Here is an 18096-nt window from a genome sequence, read left to right as displayed (position 1 = left end):
TATTCTTGTTATATTTGTTTTTAATGAATTATACACCAAAGATCCTTTTTTAGCTCTCTCAATAGCCGTATGTCTCTTATCCCTAGGAGGCCTGCCTCCCTCCACTAGCAAATTTTTTTGAAAAACTCTATTTCTTGATTTTAATAGAACTCCTTACAAGTGTTGTTTTTATCCACTATTATCTCAAAATAATCAATATGGATACCCAAGCCCACCCGCCAGCGTTGATTAGCAGTTAAAAAAAAAAAAAACCAATTGGAGAAACAGGCAAACAAAGCGAGAAAATATTAAATACACAAATTCATGGGACAGACTAGTCAATTTGCCGGCTTCACAAATTCATAGCAATTCAAATGGTGATACTGTTGCCAGTTTTGAGCTTTTATCGCAGTAGATTGAATACTGGATTCTCATATGCACGTAGAAATTTCGTGTATTTTCCACAGTTGGAATGGATTTAGCCTTGGAAAAGTGTTAAAATTTGTCATCTGGATAAAAACAGTAAACACAGTTGGCTGCCATTCAAAAAAAGCAACTGCAGGAGTAGCCCACTTGTGGTGCATTTCCTATTTTCTTTCAACCTCTGCAACAAACTCATAATTAATGATACTACACTGTTATTATTATCTGGTAATTACAAAAAATTATGCTAAGTACTTTGTTAATTTAATGATAAATGGTACACAGATTACAGCATCGGACAGCTCTACTTAGTTTTCAAGCTGATACTGCCAAGAAAGAGAGCTGAGGCAGCAGAACCGAATTTTCCTGTTCTTACTTCTTCTCGCCTCATCTCCGCCAACACCATTGGCATCAGGACTGAATACATCCTCATCATTTGTTGCCTTCTCTGTAAGAGTTAATTCCATTCTCTGATTTTGAGATGAAAGTGAAACAGCATGGTCAATCTCACAAGGGCCAGAAAAATCCTGCGATGCTGGAGCTATTTTATTATGGTTGGCATACCTGCAATACGTACTGGATCCTGTATGTCTGATAATGGGTTGAATTAATAGGGATAACGTAATCAAACAAATGTAAAGAGACAAATTATCGATATGAAAAGAATACCTGATACAATGACAAATTATCGATATGAAGAGAATACCTGATACAATGGCTACTAGAGCTATTCCTGGGTTCATATGAACCAATCGCTTCTGGATCTTCCTTTTCTGTTGGCTGACCACGTACCTCGGTATTTTTGCAGATTCGATTGGCCTCCGAGTATCCTGCCTCTCTGGACTTGTTATTTTCCAAATATTGTGATTCTTCTTTAGGGCTGCCAGGCAAAATCCTGGTTTCATGATTTGGTCTGCATTCTTGGAAAACGGAGATTACATCATCCAATATTCTCAAAGCTTGTTCAACCTCCGGATGAATAACTACTTTCTTATTGTCGGTGGAAAATTCAGAATCAATTTGATTTGTGGGCAAATTAATAGAACTATTGTTATCTAATTCAGCCAAACATTGACTTCCCTCACTATCATTTTCCTTGATCTCCTCAATCTCACCATATAATTTTTTATCTTGAGCAAACGAATCCCCAGCTTGGGAATTAACTGCAGAGTCGTGATTATGAACCATCTCTTGACTACTGCTGACATTTTCTCTCTCTTCCAATTGTTCTTTAAGCAGGCAGGATGTATCATTATTCATTTCAGCTGGTTGAGGAGTCTTGGTAGATAAACCATTTGAGTAAAAGGATTGGCCAACATAAGCATACAGTGGATCTTTCAAAGCCTTGGCAAAATCTTCATCACCTTTTGCAACTGAAGCAACCTCCTGTAAGAGTTCCAAGGATTATATATCTGAGAAAAGCAGATACTAAGCACCAAAAGATCCATACCCAATAACTATAAGTTCAACTGCAAGGACCTGTGCACATTTTTCAAACTTACTAGACAAAGGATTTGCTTGTGGGATAAGAAGACGTTAACCAACACCATCACTTCAACCAGTGGACCTATTTGGCAGTAGATGCACTCATAGCACCACGCTTATGGTAATTTTTATTTTGTTTCTATGTAGATGCACATAGTTTCAAGATCCTAATAGTAACATAAGTAAGAATTTGAGAGAGGAACTAAATGGACTTTCTGATCAAAATAACAGACCCTATTCAAGCCACTACTAGATGAATATTCATGAAAAACTTGAAATGCCTTTATCACCAATAGGAATGCAAGTAGAGACTTAATTGTCTCAAGAAAAAAAAAAAAACTCCTGAAAAGCATTACTAACCTTTTTAAAAAGTCTGAAACCACTTCCTAAGATCTGCCTTGAAACAAAATTAATGAGTGCTGGAGGAATGAAATCCAATTTAACATCCATGTTTGCAATTGTCCTAGAATATTTGAATTAAAGGAAAGCATTGTAAGCCAGAAACAGCAAAACAAAGTTAAATATGGATATTAAACTCAAAATCCACAGAAATAGAAGTCTTTCATAAGTTCAAGACACATGTGATCTGTTCATAAGCAAAATTCATTTCCCACATGTTTAACAGACTTGTAGTAAAATCTCCTACAAAGTGCTCAAACTGCAGTTACCATGTTGGTTTTACATGCCTAGATTCACAGATAGATAGAGTCATCCTTGTGTAAATTAAATACTCATGTCAATTCTAGTATATATTTCTGAATTCATTCTATCATTGTCCTCCAATTATTTAATTGGTAAGTCATTGATCTTTCAGGTCATGGTATAAATGATCTAAAGTTCATGTAGCACTTGAGACTACCAAAGTTTTTACCTATCATTCTATAATAAAGGTACATGATATTTAACGAAAACTTCTCACCGCACGTAAGATCTATTTGCAGACACTTTCTGTAGAGCAAAACCTCCCACCACATCAATCCGGATTACATCTTGTGCATCAGGTATCCCATCTCGAGTGAAACCATGAGAACTTATATCAATGCTTTCCAAGTCAGATATCTGGATAGACATAAATGTTCAGCTTCAGATACAATTCAAGAATAAGCACCCCAGAGAAGCAAAGGAGAAAAAAAAAATTAGACAAGATTATTTATCTTTAAAATCCTACCGAGTTCAAAAGCACCACAACCAGATCATCTCGTAAGTATTCAAACTCAAAATAATGGATTATAGCCTCCCTTGTTGACAATGGCCATGAAATCTTCAGTCTTCCTTCCAAGTAATCGAGCACCTCAGTAGGCAAGGTATAACTTGTATAGAGTAACTGAAAACATTTGGTTTTGGAAAGAACAAACCTGACTAAACATATCTGTTCACCAATTCTGACCTTCTGCAGACACTGAGACGAGATGAGCTTGAAACTTGGAACAGTAATCTGTGGCCACCTGGTTAAAAAAATCACAAAAGAATGATGTTATTAAAAGCATTAAAATTGGAGTGCTAAAAAGCAGACAGATTTTGAGTTGTTTGAACCACATCACCAGAATAATATGTCAAAATCAAGAAAAAGTTATTTACATACCCAAGGTACACCAGTTTCCAATACATCCAATACGAAATGTAAAAATTTCTGATGAAGCTATTAGGTTGATCAGGGATTTATAGCATCACTGGATCAGTAGATCTAGTTGTACTCAAATGTATCCTTTTCTTTTCCTCTTAACCATTTTTGTTTTTCCACCCCTACTGCAGGGAAATAGTTAGGGAAGAAATGCTAATGCTCATCACTTTAGGCAATATTAGCAAATTACTTCAAAAACATTTCAAGAGCCAAAAGGATGAACAGTATTTGATTCACCCAAGTTGTCCGGTTGTGTCCCCAAATGTCACTAGCTTAGAGTACAGCAGGAAAGAAGCCTCCTTGCATAGTATCATGTTACCTTCATTTGGAAAGCAATACCAAAGTGCTTAATGGGATCAACATTACTGTTGTAAATGTAACCACTGAGCTACAGCTCAAACATATCAGATGGTGCTCCTTTAATAGTTCGTGGTAGCAAAAGCAGATGTATCTCTACCCAATTTTGTTTCCCAGTTGAGATAATTTGTTCAGAACATGTTACAAAATTCAAAAGGTAATACACCCAAGATTAAATTAAGCATGATCACATGTCATTAAGATATTGAGCAGAAACATATTTTTCTGGAAGAAACATTTACCATTTTGGATACAAGCCCGCCTCCCACGAGATGCATAGGCCTGCAAGAGAACAAAAAGACCATTTGAAAGTTCTCAAAGACAATCAACATAGAAGGTGGCACTCAACCTCATGTGCATTTAACATGGAAGAAGAGGGAGATCAGTTCAGCAAATAAATATAGCTTACAAACATCTAAAGGCCCATCCACATAGCCTTCAACAAGTAGGGTATGAAATGGAGTGCCTTCTGGTCCTTCTCTATACATAACGCGAAATTCTTCAGTATCCTGTTTCACCTGACAAAATAACAGTATGGTAATAACATCATTATCACACTTCTTATCACCAGATTGAAAAGTGCAAGCATTATGAATAAAGGTATACTTTCCAACCACGATGTGAGGCCTCACTGTACTTTGACCTCTGAACATCATCCACAGAGGCACTGCTTAACATTCCAAGAAAATGTGAGACTTCTTTGGTTCTCGTTTCTGCAATATTGTTGATAAAATCTACAAAGCATAAATATCAATATTTAGTACCATTTAGTTGCAGAAACTCTAAAGTGAGATAAACTATTGGAACTTAAAATGTCGAAAGAGAAGTTTCTAACCTTCATTCTCCACTTCTGATGAACGTAAAATTTGATCCTTAACAAGTGTCCCTAGTGTCTCCACATCAGTAAGATCATGACAAGAAAGTGTCTTATCCAGCCTATCCCGGTAAAGTGAGATGCTACTGTCCTCCCTCATTTTGTGCCTCACCAATTAAAAGGTGATTTTCTTCCCAATCCTTAAGAGGCAAGACAAATACAGCCAAGAAGAATTATTAACATTTCATTTGAACACTACAGCACATGACTCTACTTGCCACATAATGTTAAACTACAATGTGCCTTTGTTCTACTTCTTCCCCACAAAAGCAGAAATGATGATTCTCGCACCCCTTTTTCTTAAAAGGATAAAATAAAAATTATTTTTATTTTTCTGAAATTAGGACAAGAAAAATCAAAAAGCAAAAAAAGCCTAAAATAAGACTGCGCAAAGGCGATGGATTTAGGCCCACTAGAGTTTAGCAAAATGCCTTTCCAAAATTTTGGAGTTGTCGCTCTTTATTGAGTTTAGGTGTCCAAGTCACCTAAAAAGAGAATTTTTTATTTTTGAAATGCAAATTAAATCCCTTTAATTAGGCAACTATAGATCTTTCGAAATTAGAGAAATGAGTTTGGGAGCTACATTTGTGAGGAGATAAGGTCGAGATTTTACCCTCAAGCACCTCCCTATACCCGACAAATCCAGTTGCGAGTTTAATTATATTCTTTTAATTTAAGGCCAATGTGACTTAATCTATGCTAAACACATAACATGCATTGAATTAATATCGAAACAAATAAAAACATGCATGACACATAAAAGTGAAATAAAGCAAAAGATTAGTTCCAAGGCTTTTGTTGGAAAAGCCAAGGAATAACACGCTCTCGCACACTCGATCGTGTACCACAAAAATGAAAATTAATTAAGGAAAAAAATAAAAGAAAAGCAAGAAAAAGAAAAAATAAAATCACAAACATAAAATGCACCTATGCCCCATATGGGTTACGTCACTTCTAAGAAATAAAAAATATATTTATAACTAATTACAACTTGACAAATGAAAAGAAAAAAAAAATGCTAACTAGACTAATCTAGTCCTTGGACTTAATTGAAAGGTTCTGAATAAGTTCTGGAGTCAAATTACAAAGTCTTAAAATTTGAGGTAAAATCAAAAAAGCAAGGCAAAACTGGGGGACTTAAAATTTGAGTTCCAGGCGCTACTGCTGCCTTGCTTTCATTTCCAATGAACCTCGTTGGACAGCGGCGGCGTCGGACCACTGCCTTGTCTCTCTCCTCCCCACAAGCAAACACACAATGCACACTGAAATTCTCACCAAAATGCAGAAAAGTAGCAAATCGAAAAAACGAAAAATCAATACGAAAATCTCTAGCTTCTCTCTCGGCCCTCTTGGTTTTCCAGCCTCACTCAGGGGTTCCGGCCAGCATTGGATTGACCAGAATCATCTATCTTGCAACCACAAAGACTCAGCAGATTCTTTTTCCTATTTTGGCTCATAATTTCCTTTTGGGCATATTTACAAACAAAAATCAAGCTTTTATGCAATTTAAAGCAATCAGGCCAGAAACTTTTCAGAAACACAACAAATTTCAGTCATTCATAATCATAAAACAATTAGAAACATGAAAGGATGCTAGCTTAAGCGAGAAGGCAAGCAAGAGGCATGTAGTTCACACAAATATCAGAAATTATAACAGATAAGATAGAAGAGTGACACAGCTTTACAGTGTTGTTCCGGTGAAGATTTGCGACGGGAGAGGTGGTATCGGTTCCGGCGGCAAAGATGGTAACTTCTTTCTCCCCTGCTCGCCGATGAACTGTGCTTGTCTTTTCCTGATTTTTGTTTCTATATTCTGATTTTTCTTTTTTATGTTTTATTTTAAAATTTGAGATCTAGAAGTTTGGCAAGACCTTTAGGAGACTATTTTTCTTTTTCTTTTTTTTTCCTTTAAAAGAAGAATGACGGGATTGATGAATTGATGAACGAAAAAAGGACGTCTCGGATCACAAATGATATGGGTCCCAAGGCCTCTATTCTTGGTTTTCTGTGAAAATTAGGCTGATGAACCGCGTGCGAGCGTTTGCGCGTTGGGGTGTGAAGTTCGAGTGTGTGAGCGGGTGTGTACTTGAGTGCTAAACTGCTGCGTGGCAAAGATAAGGAGGAGTCGTTCTCTTTGTTTACTTTTTGGAAAGAGTCCGCGAGAATCACAAAGATAACTATCGTTATATTGGTCAAAATTTGGGGTAATGTACGGGTTGAGGTGTATTGTACGTTGCATGCCTCGTTAATGGTATCGGTTAATGACATCTTGCCCTCCTAAGACTAGGGGTAACAGCATAACCCACCCCCCGCCCTTCAATATCTCCTTACATACATATATATCCTTACATATACATAAGAAGCACTTTGTCTTTCTACAGTGGTGCTTTTTTCAACCGCAACTCTGCTTCCACGACTTGTACTTTCGGCTGTTGCTCTTTGCTTCAAACTCTTGTACATTCATTGAACTGGGCAATCAGCACGTACGAATTTGGATTGTTTTTTGTTCTGACGCTTTCAAGAAGCACTTTGTCTCTTTGCTTCGAAACTCTTGTACATTTATTGAAATGGGCATTCATCACGCGCGAAATAAGTTTCATTTTCATATGTCTGAATACTTCTTAAAAATATATTCTATCACAAATTTTTGAAAACACTGTCAAAAATAACTTATTGAAATGGGATTCATATATCTCTTTATATATATTTGTATATATTAATAAGTACATGGATAATTACAATTATAGATCATAATTATCTAAAAATTCGTTTGATTTTTTTTAATTTTAAAAAAATATTTTTAAACATATTTATGTCTGAATACTTCTTAAAAATATTCTATCAAAAATTTTTGAAAACACTGCCAAAAATAACTGATTTAAATGCGATTCATATATATTTTTATCTGTATATCAATACAATAAGTACATGGATAATTACAATTATACATTGCAATTATCTAAAAATTAGTTTCCATTTTTTTAAGTTTTAAAAAAATATTTGTAAACATATTCTACAAACTATTTTATTTTCAATACTTTCTAAAAACATTCTTATAATTTTTTTCAAAAACACTCTTAAAAGTAATTATTATTATTTTAGATTGAATTTATGTATACGTTTATATATTTGTCTATGTGAATAATAATCAATATATATATATAATCTTTAATCAATATATGAATAATAATCTTTAATCAATATAATAAGTATATAGTAGATGCATATAAATCAAATATAAGTACATAGATAAGTGTGATTGTAGATAAGTCCCACTTTTATATATGTTAAAAATGTACAAACACGTGTGCATGAAGAAGTACAACTTATGCAAATACATAGATATAGATAATTGTGATCTCACAGAAATAGATATGCATGATTTGAACTCAAATACTTTTTCAATTTTACGATGCAAACCCTGATATCTAGCTGCTTAATATCTATGCTATGAATCTGAAAAAGGACAGAAGGGACTTTTTATTATGACCTGATGCTAATCTTTACTTAGCTGTCGACCACTGCATTTTCTTCTGTACCAAATATACACATGGTCTTTATGCAACGTCTTTTATATGGTTTGCTTTCCAGATTGTATGAGAATCTCCTAAGCAATTCTCTTCAACTAAATACCTCAAACACCAGGTACTGCAATGTTAGTTGTATCACAAATTTTTTTTTAGTATCTTCTGATATCATTCTGATGTTTTGTTCTACTCATTTCCTTATTGATAGATAAAAAGATCTATGTTTAGTGACTTCAGATTTTTTTTTTAGCTTGCGACAGGTCTGCTTCAGAACTCTGTGCCTTGACTACCGATGGAGGTATTCGTTCACTAGCTCCTTTAACATACTCTTAAGTTTATTCAGTTTATTCAAAGTATTTTGTAACCACTTTTGTAGTTTCTGCTCTGGTATGGTTTACTTATTTCATGCAACGAACTATGCTCTCTTCCCTGCATGCTTATATGGACAATAAAAATCAGTTGCATTAACTAACAAGCATCATGAATTCCTCTGAGTTATATGCACAAAATCATGATCTCAAAATTCGTGAGAAAAAAAATGAGCGAAATAAAAAAAACAGAGAAAAATTTGCTGGTCTTTCTGTCGAACAAAAGGAAGCTCATCGAAGAAAAAATAGAGAAGCGTATCACAGAAGAAAGATGAGCAAACTGTTGTCCAAGACGCTTGATCCACAATCTGTACAACCTACCAAACAGTGCAACATCAAACCATTTGTCAAACCATCCAATACCAATAATGATAATAATGGTACGTATATACTCCAGGACAAAGCTTACAAACATTTTTAGTTTGTAGTTTTTGTGACTAAAAATATGAAACCATGGAAATATTTATTACTATACACAGGAGTGCTGATGCCACAGTTAATTCAGCAGCATCTTCATGACACAGGTATGTATTTTGAGCTTTACCCACCTATTTTTCTCATATTATTGCATTCCTATTCATTTTTTATCTCCTAAACATTCCATTTCTGTTGTTATACTTATATTGACGTTTAAAGCATCAAAAATTGCAGTTGGAATATATAATAAAAGTACGCTTCCTCGAACATCTGATAGAAATGCCACTGGAACTCTTACTTCTAACCTTCAATTACCTGGCTCCAAGAATCAGACTAACACTGGTAAACTTCAACAAAATACCCCTCTGCATCAATATCACAGTAACAATGTTTTCCATATTTTGTATTTTTTTCATTACTCTTAGCTTTACAAATGCATCATACTGGTTTCTCCACACTTAAGCTTGAAAATATCCTGTTTCTCTTCCACATGATACACATACAAATTGTTATTTGCATTTACAAATTGTTCTTGATACCCAAAACTATTATAATAATATGTTTCTTGTTTTTTAATATGATCATCTATTTACTTTTTTCTATGCCACAGATGATCGATTCTGTGTATCCTACCCTGGATCAAAGCTCAAAAGTAGTCTCTTCTGCTTTTCTACTTATGAAGAAGGTATTCATTTCTATCATTTTCATGTAAATATAATTGGTTCTATAACAATTCTTATTTCAGCTACATAACTGTGCTTTTCTCAATTTTCTAAAACTTAGGTAATTCTTCAGCCACCAACCATAAGCATATATGCTCAGATAGTGCCCCACCGCATGACAAAGGTCTGAAACTACTGCAAATAACTTGTTCTTTAATTCTTTCAAATTACTTTCAGCACAAAAATATACTGTTCAATATATGATGCTTTACCATGTTCATCTCACTCTTCCACTATCATTTATTTGCATTGCGTCGACAGCTGAATCTTTCATGTGTATGAACTGCTTCAAATTTCTTCCCCAAAACATAGAAGATGCTTCAGGTACTCTGCACTGCTACAACTTTAGATCTACAAGATTCTACTGATCCGTATTCAACTTCTACATACATTTCTTTTCTTTATAATACCATTGATTGCGCAACTTTGGCTTTCTAGAATTGTTAGCATTTGCAACAGAATATCAAATGAGCCAACAATGCTTAAAATCTATTGCTAAAACACATAAAGGTACAGATACAACCTCGGTTATTAATTTTCATTATCTAATGAGCATCAGATTAAACCTCTGTATATTAGAGTTAATTACGTTCTGTTAATATCCACACAGGCAACAAACGTTCAAGGTCAGGAAAAACTCAGAAATCTCACACCAGAGGTACAAAAACAAAAACTCTTATGAATGTAACATGATATACATTCAAAACTTTTTTGTCATTCTTTTTTTTGTATTCAACAATTACTATCACATTCATTGTACTGTAGGTGAAAAAGTTCCAGATGGAATTGAAGCACTGAAATGCATCAGCAGTGAACCAGACATACTGGCTCCCAAACCAGATTGCAGCTATTGCGAAGCAAAAAAACTTTATTCTGAAACACCAAATTTCTGCTGTTCTGCTGGTCAGATAGTTCTCCAAGAGAACAAACTTCAAGATATTCTGATAGAACTATATACTGGTCATTCTGCTGAAGCTCTTTCTTTCAGAACATATGTCAGAACATATAATAATATGTTTGCCTTCACTTCTTTCGGAGTACATTATGACAGATCCCTATGCAGAAGAACTAATGGTATCTACACATTCAAAGTCCAGGGACAAACCTATCACTTCATCAAGGATCTTATTCCACATGAGTGCAGGACTGTTTATTTGCAGCTATATTTTCATGATACAGAGCATGAGTTAGAAAACAGACTGGCTACATCAGAGAACCTAACAGAAAGTGCAGTGAAAAAAATTATGCATGTCATGGAATCGAATCCATATGCCTCTTTTCTCCGAAGCTTAAAAAATGTTCCGAATCTCGACTCATATCAAATCGTCTTAAAGTCTCATTCAGAAAATGACCAGAGGGTTTGGAATCAACCAACTGCATCTCAAATTGCAGCCTTGTGGGTAGAGGGCCAAGAATCTGGAGAAGGATACAAAAGGCATATCCAAATCTATACTAAAGAAGGCAAGGATCATCTGGTGCACTACTATTATGGATGCTATGATCCATTGCAGTATCCGCTGCTGTTTCCATTTGGAGAGACAGGATGGCATCCTGGTATAAAAAGAACAGCACCACATAATCCAAACAAAAGGAAAAGATACAACAGAACAGCCAACTGCACTCTTGCTTCTACTGATTGCAAATCTGCAGAAGAACTAATAGCAGCTGAACACCAAGGTATAGCAAAGATTATACTCAATAATTATATTCCTCACTATACAGTTACTATATCATTAGATTGATATTGAATAACATGTTCTACAGCTTCTCACAATCCTGAAAACAATAAAGAGTTTGTATCTATGCGTGAGTATTACGCATACAAGTTGCAGATGCGAGAAAAATACACTCCAGGCATACTCAATACCGGCCGACTACTTCAACAATATGTCATCGATATGTACATCAAGATAGAATCTCAGAGACTTGATTATTACAGAAGCCGCCAACAGTTAATAAGAAGAGAGGAACTTCAAGGCATAATGGACAGTGTCATCTCAGGACATTGCCAAGGATCCAAAATAGGTCAGCGAGTTATTCTTCCAGCATCATTCATAGGTGGTCCTCGTGACATGAGAAGAAGATATGTTGATGCTATGGCTCTTGTGCAAAAATTCGGCAAACCAGATTTATTTATCACTATGACGTGCAATCCTTCATGGCCTGAGGTGAAAAAACACATGCTACCTACTGATGAAGGTCATAACAGACCAGACTTACTCGCTCGAGTTTTCCATGCTAAGCTTGATCTTTTGAAGGACCAACTCTTCAAGAAACAAATATTTGGAGCAGTAGCAGCTTATACCTATGTTGTTGAGTTTCAAAAACGTGGTCTACCGCATACTCATTTCCTCATAATCTTAGAGGCAGCTTCAAAACTTTATTCCACGGAATCCTATGATAAAATCGTGAGTGCAGAAATTCCAGATATAACAGCAAATCAACATTTATTCAGAATGGTTCGAAAGCACATGATCCACGGTCCTTGCGGAGCACAAAATCCAGATAATGTTTGTATGCAAGGAAATCAGAAGAAAAGATGCAGAAATAATTACCCAAAATCATTTGCTCAGACAACCTTTCATGGAAAGAATGCGTATCCTACTTATCGAAGGAGAAATGATGGACAGAAAATAACTGTTCGTGGCCATCAGCTTGATAACAGATGGATAGTTCCACACAACAGATACTTATTGGCAAAATTTGATTGCCACATAAATGTCGAAATCTGTTCCACTGTGAAAGCTGTCAAATATATATACAAATATATATACAAGGGTCATGATAGGATTCATTTCAGAGTAAACTCAGATGCTCCTGCTCAAGACAATAATAGCTCCCAACCTCTTCCAATCGATGAAATAAAGGACTTCCAATCAGCTCGATGGGTGTGTGCAGTTGAAGCAATTTGGAGAGTGTACAGATTTAACCTCAGTGAGATCCACCCTTCTGTAATTCATCTCCAGCTCCATCTACAAAACTGTCAGTCCATGAGTTTCACACCTGATCAAGACCTACGAGATGTAATCAGAAACAAGTATACAAAAAGAACTATGTTAACTGAATTCTTTTACATGAATTCTGTGGATGAGTTAGCTCAGCATCTTAAGTGCACATACAAAGAATTCCCAGAGCACTTCGTTTGGTACCCCGGAAGAAAAAAATGGGAACCTAGAAAGCAAAAGGACTGTATTGGCAGAATTGTCACAGCAGGTATAAAAGAAGGAGAACGTTATTTTCTTCGACTACTCCTAACACATGTGAAAGGCCCCAAATCATTTGAAGACCTCAAGACAGTGAATGGAACATACGTAAACACATTCCGTGAAGCAGCAATTCTCAGAGGATACTTTGAATCAGATACATCGCAAGAAGAATGCCTTGAAGAAGCCAGTTCATATCAAATGCCATACATATTGAGAAGGCTGTTTGCAACTTTGCTGGTACACTTTCCTCCATTAAATGCTAGAAAGCTATGGGAGAAATTTGAACATTGTCTATCAGAAGATTTCATAAAAATACCAGATATATCAACTGATGAAACACGATACAAGGTTCTAGAACAGATAAACAATTTTCTTGAATCTATGGGAAGAGATATTAACTCATATGCTCTGGTTCCATATCCTTTGAATTTTAATGATCTGAACAAGAGCACGAGGGACACAATAGCAGAGACAAGGATCACTGTGCTAGAGTCTGATCTGCAAAAAATTGATCTGTTAAACAATGATCAGAAAACTGCCTTTGATATAATCACTCATGCAGTCTTCCAAAAGAAACATGGATGCTTTTTTGTTGATGGTCCAGGTGGAACCGGAAAAACTTTCCTTTATCGAGCATTATTAGCTGAGGCAAGATCCAAAGGATTCATTGCACTGGCTACAGCATCATGCGGAGTAGCAGCTTCAATATTGCCCGGTGGGAGAACAGCTCACTCAAGATTTAACATACCATTAGATACAACAAAAAATAAGAATTGCAGAATCAGCAAGCAAAGTTCGTCAGCAGAACTTCTGCAAAAAGCCAGCCTTATAATTTGGGATGAAGCTCCGATGATAAATAAAGGTTCAATAGAAGCTGTTGATAGATTACTCCAGGATCTAATGGACTCAAACGCCTTATTTGGATCTAAAGTGATCGTTTTCGGAGGAGATTTTCGACAGGTATTACCAGTTGTTCCTAAAGGAACAAAATCAGAATTCATTGATGCCAGCATAGTCAACTCATATATATGGCCACACCTTCATAAGCTTCAACTTACAGAAAACATGAGAGCAAGGGATGATCCAGAATTCATTGAATATTTGCTTCGTGTTGGAAATGGAACAGAGCCTACTGTCAACAACGACTGCATACAAATACCTCCATCAATGCTGATAAGATATACAAATGATGAAGATTCAATCAAACAGCTGACTACCACAGTATTCCCAGATTTGTCAATATTCTCTCATCATGATTTCTCAGCTGTAAATCGTGCTATACTCACAACAAAAAATGAGTTTGTTGATCAGATTAATCAGCAGCTGATACATGATATGTCTGGTTGCATTCAAGAATACATTAGCCGAGACAAATGTATTGAAGATTCTGACCAAACAATCATGGAGGACTTCATAAATGCCCTAACACCAAATGGATTTCCACCTCACAAATTGATTCTCAAGCCAAACACTCCAATTATGCTCCTCAGAAACATAGATCCGCCCCAAGGACTATGCAATGGAACAAGGCTCATCTGCAAATCCTTAAAGTCCAATGTCATATATGCTACAATAAGTTGTGGAGAATTCACTGGCAAGGAAGTCTTCCTTCACAGAATCTGCTTCAGAATAGAAAATGATCCAGAGTCGCCAGTATCTTTTGAAAGAATACAATTTCCCATTCGACCATGCTTCGCTATGACTATCAATAAAGCTCAAGGGCAGACTCTAGATTTCGTGGGAATATATTTACGTGAACCAGTTTTTTCACACGGCCAGTTATATGTAGCAATGTCAAGAGCTAAGAACAAGAGTTCAATAAAAATTCTGATCAAACCAGCTATATTTAGCACTGGAGAAGACTCAATAACACATAATGTAGTATATAGAGAAGTATTAGATTTGGCAAATGAATAACTTTCTTATCCATTCATGCGCATATGGTTCTATAGCATACATTAAGAATTCTGTTCTCATATTTCTGCTCAGAAACTACCCATTACTTGCTCTTCTGAATTACAGGATGACAGAAAAGTGATAGGTTTTGCTGAAATCGTTCCCGGACTTCAATACTGGACAACGATAGCCCAAGTCCTTGACAAGCAGAAACCTCTACTATCAAAAGCAGGAAATCGTTATCAGAAGCTTACTCTGATTGATAACCAGGTAAACACATGAATAAATTCTGTCACAGAATTATTATATCTCACTGTACCCATTCGCATTCTAATCAAAACCAAATTTCATGTATAGGGAATTACAGTGGAAGCTATGATATACAAGTCAGATATAGAATTCTTCCGCAACCACTTCAACTTGTACAAACGTTACATGATATCCAATGCAAGAGTTGAATACACTCCGCTGGAATACCGTGCACATGAAAATCAATGCACCTGGTATATTGACAACTCTACCATTGTCCAAGCAATCGATGAAGCAAGCCCTCCAGAAATTCCCTCTGTTTTCACATTCACACCTTTCAGAAGATTCTATCAACATATTGATGACACTTCAGACATAGGTAATGCACAGGAGTTAAATTCAGCTTTATAATACTCAATACATTACTATTTAGTTTACCTCTAATAAATGACAAAAACAGATACCCTTGGCATTGTTGCACAAGTTCATCCACGAAATCACAGAGGCCCTACCCCAACCAGAGAAATTGTCATCATAGATAACAGGTAACTTGCATGATTTATCAGCCAATGGCTTTGCAGAGAACACAATCTTCATTTCAATACATATACAATAATGCGGCATAAATATCTAACCAACTATATTGCAGCTTCATGCCAGTCATCCTAACCTTGTGGGGTGAGCATGAAACAGATGAAGGGCAGACTATTGCAAATATCATTCAATCAATGCCACTCATTGTCGCACTTCGAGTGAAGGTCTCATCCTATCACAGTAAGTAAATCTCAAAATATTAGAACTAAATCTTTTACACAATCCATCATCTTTTAATACACATAATGCTCCAGCTCTGAATCTATCAACAAAGTTTGGCTCAAGTATTTTGGTTAACCCTCCTATACAACAAGGTGCCTCACTGAAACAATGGTAACCACTTGCTCTCATACAAACCCACCAACTATTGTCATACAAATATCTCTAAAATAGTTTAATAGCTAATCATCACCATCTGCTTATAAGGGCTGTGGAAAACAAGTCACAAATTACTGAGCTCATTGCACAAAAGGCATACTGTGATCGAGCAAAACTCCTACCACAACCCTCAGAAGATGAGCTCTGCACAATCGCAGACTTCCTCAAATTCCCAACGGTAAGATTCTACAACTCTAAAGTCCATACTTCTCTACTGCTCATATCTGCCACAGAATCAAGCAGCTGATAATGTATTTTGTTCTCAGAAAAAAGCTTACTGGATTCAAGGAACTCCACGATTTCTCGACAGAAGCCAGCACCTATGGTATAATGCATGCTCAAACTGTCACAAATCATTCAGAGCAAAACCACTCTGGAAAATTGTCTGCACCTCCTGCAACAAGCAAGTGAATGTCGTTCCAAGGTAACTAACAAAACAACAATATCATAAATTATTCCACCACACATCACTGCACTAATATCTAATCCCAATTGCAGATGTAGATTAACCATAGAGCTGGCTGACTACTCTGGAATGCTCACACTTGATCTATATGACAATGATGCAGAGCAACTATTGCCCTTCACTCTGCTTGAAATTCAAGAACTTGAAGACAAGGTTAGTATATCGCCAGCACTAAAATTTATTAACCACCAGTTATATAAGAACTGCAACACATTGTATCAACTAATACTCAAATATCAATATTACAGCACCAACTCAACTACATTGCTATTGAACAAGCTATTGAAAACACCATTCTCACTTGCTTTGTGAAAAAAATGATGGGAAACCGTGGATCCGGGGACACAGAAAAATACACAGCCATAATAGTGCACAAAGCAAATGCTCCAGAAATCATATCAAAGATTCCTACAACCCCAGCATCGATTGCTACTTCCTCCACATGCGCTTCCTCGACTCCAGGACCATCAACTGCAGAAGCTGTCCCAAAACACTCAACTTTTGACAGTGAGTTATTCACAGCTCTCAAAATTACAGAAAGTCCAACTAAGAGACAACGCACTGACGTGACTGATATGGAGCAGTAGAATGTAATATCCTTACTTAAACTTTTGATACACCTTTTGAACATCTGATCATTAGCAATCTCCAATATTGTATATAACGCTGATGCAGCTAGATAGCTAAAGATCTGAACTAGATCATTCGCTCAGCTTGCCTACGCTTTTGAATATTATGTATATCACAAAAAACTGTAGGCTATGCTTTTTGAAGAGCAACTCTGTAAATTACATCGATGCTATGTTCATAAAATGTACTTCTATCCAGGCTACATGCCATAGCTTCACAAAATCCCCTTCTGTGCAGGCTACTATTTTTTTTTTCTCATCTCTCCCATTTAAATTCCTAAGTATGTCTTGTATATTTTTCTCCTACTGTTTTTTCGTGCCGTAAGTTTATTCATAAAACCATTTGACTGCAGGAAACAACAACTGTTTATCAATTTGAACATATATTTTTTAGTTTGAGTACCGAGTTCGAACAAAGAACTTCAGAACATGAACATATGATTTCTATCAGCATCAGGAATATTTTACCCCAATTCCTTCAGTTTTTTCATCCCGTAAGTTTATTCATAAAACCATTTGACTGCAGGAAACAACAACTGTTTATTAATTTGAACATATATTTTTTAGTTTGAGTACCGAGTTCGAACAAAGAACTTCAGAACATGAACATATGATTTCTATCAGCATCAGGAATATTTTACCCCAATTCCTTCAGTTTCTTCTTTACCCTTTTCTCTTTGTTTTATGTAGTTTACTTATCCGACAAACCTTAACCTTGGAATGATTATGATAAAAACTGGTACAAAATCTACATTCTTTATTCAACTCAAATACTTGAATAGATACATAAACACACTAAAATACTTGAACAGATAACATTCCCAACATCTACAGAAAATAATAACTAAAGCCAATAAAACAAATATACAAAACAAACAAAACATAAACACACTAAACCATAGCAC

General features: G+C 35.8%; 2 protein-coding genes across 6 annotated transcripts; one reads left to right on the top strand and one right to left on the bottom strand.

Moving 5' to 3' along the window:
* Positions 1-597: 597 nt before the first annotated feature.
* Positions 598-6849, bottom strand: LOC113708649 (uncharacterized). 3 transcript variants are annotated; one of them, XM_027231200.2, is made up of 12 exons: positions 6425-6849; positions 4701-4879; positions 4472-4599; positions 4275-4383; positions 4108-4147; positions 3243-3332; positions 3056-3155; positions 2807-2946; positions 2248-2350; positions 1109-1788; positions 967-993; positions 764-872 (listed from the first exon to the last, which is right to left on the bottom strand). In XM_027231200.2, exons 2-12 carry the CDS (start codon positions 4837-4839, stop codon positions 860-862), a joined length of 1569 nt encoding a protein of 522 aa, XP_027087001.1. In that variant the 5' UTR covers positions 4840-4879; positions 6425-6849; the 3' UTR covers positions 764-859. The 3 variants fall into 3 exon arrangements, with proteins under 3 accessions (XP_027086998.1, XP_071904508.1, XP_027087001.1); XM_027231197.2 differs by having other exon boundaries at positions 598-993; positions 6425-6847; XM_072048407.1 differs by lacking the exon at positions 6425-6849 and having other exon boundaries at positions 598-993; positions 4480-4599; positions 4701-4840.
* Positions 6850-8244: 1395 nt separating this feature from the next.
* Positions 8245-17414, top strand: LOC113743677 (uncharacterized). 3 transcript variants are annotated; one of them, XM_072048403.1, is made up of 19 exons: positions 8245-8384; positions 8517-9014; positions 9114-9158; positions 9286-9393; positions 9662-9736; positions 9835-9897; positions 10035-10097; positions 10212-10283; positions 10384-10431; positions 10539-11450; positions 11538-15145; positions 15233-15503; positions 15585-15669; positions 15774-15898; positions 15973-16051; positions 16145-16274; positions 16363-16520; positions 16595-16715; positions 16811-17414. In XM_072048403.1, exons 2-11 carry the CDS (start codon positions 8747-8749, stop codon positions 14894-14896), a joined length of 5013 nt encoding a protein of 1670 aa, XP_071904504.1. In that variant the 5' UTR covers positions 8245-8384; positions 8517-8746; the 3' UTR covers positions 14897-15145; positions 15233-15503; positions 15585-15669; positions 15774-15898; positions 15973-16051; positions 16145-16274; positions 16363-16520; positions 16595-16715; positions 16811-17414. The 3 variants fall into 3 exon arrangements, with proteins under 3 accessions (XP_071904504.1, XP_071904506.1, XP_071904505.1); XM_072048404.1 differs by lacking the exons at positions 8245-8384; positions 10212-10283 and having other exon boundaries at positions 8608-9014; XM_072048405.1 differs by lacking the exons at positions 15233-15503; positions 15585-15669; positions 15774-15898; ... (3 more) ...; positions 16595-16715; positions 16811-17414 and having other exon boundaries at positions 11538-13939; positions 14040-14063.
* The last annotated feature ends 682 nt before the right edge of the window (positions 17415-18096 follow it).

This window comes from Coffea arabica, chromosome 5e (genome assembly GCF_036785885.1).
Source record: "Coffea arabica cultivar ET-39 chromosome 5e, Coffea Arabica ET-39 HiFi, whole genome shotgun sequence".
NCBI lineage: Eukaryota > Viridiplantae > Streptophyta > Magnoliopsida > Gentianales > Rubiaceae > Coffea > Coffea arabica.
Note: the sequence above shows the minus strand (reverse complement) of the source record. Positions and strands in the feature narration are given on the sequence as shown.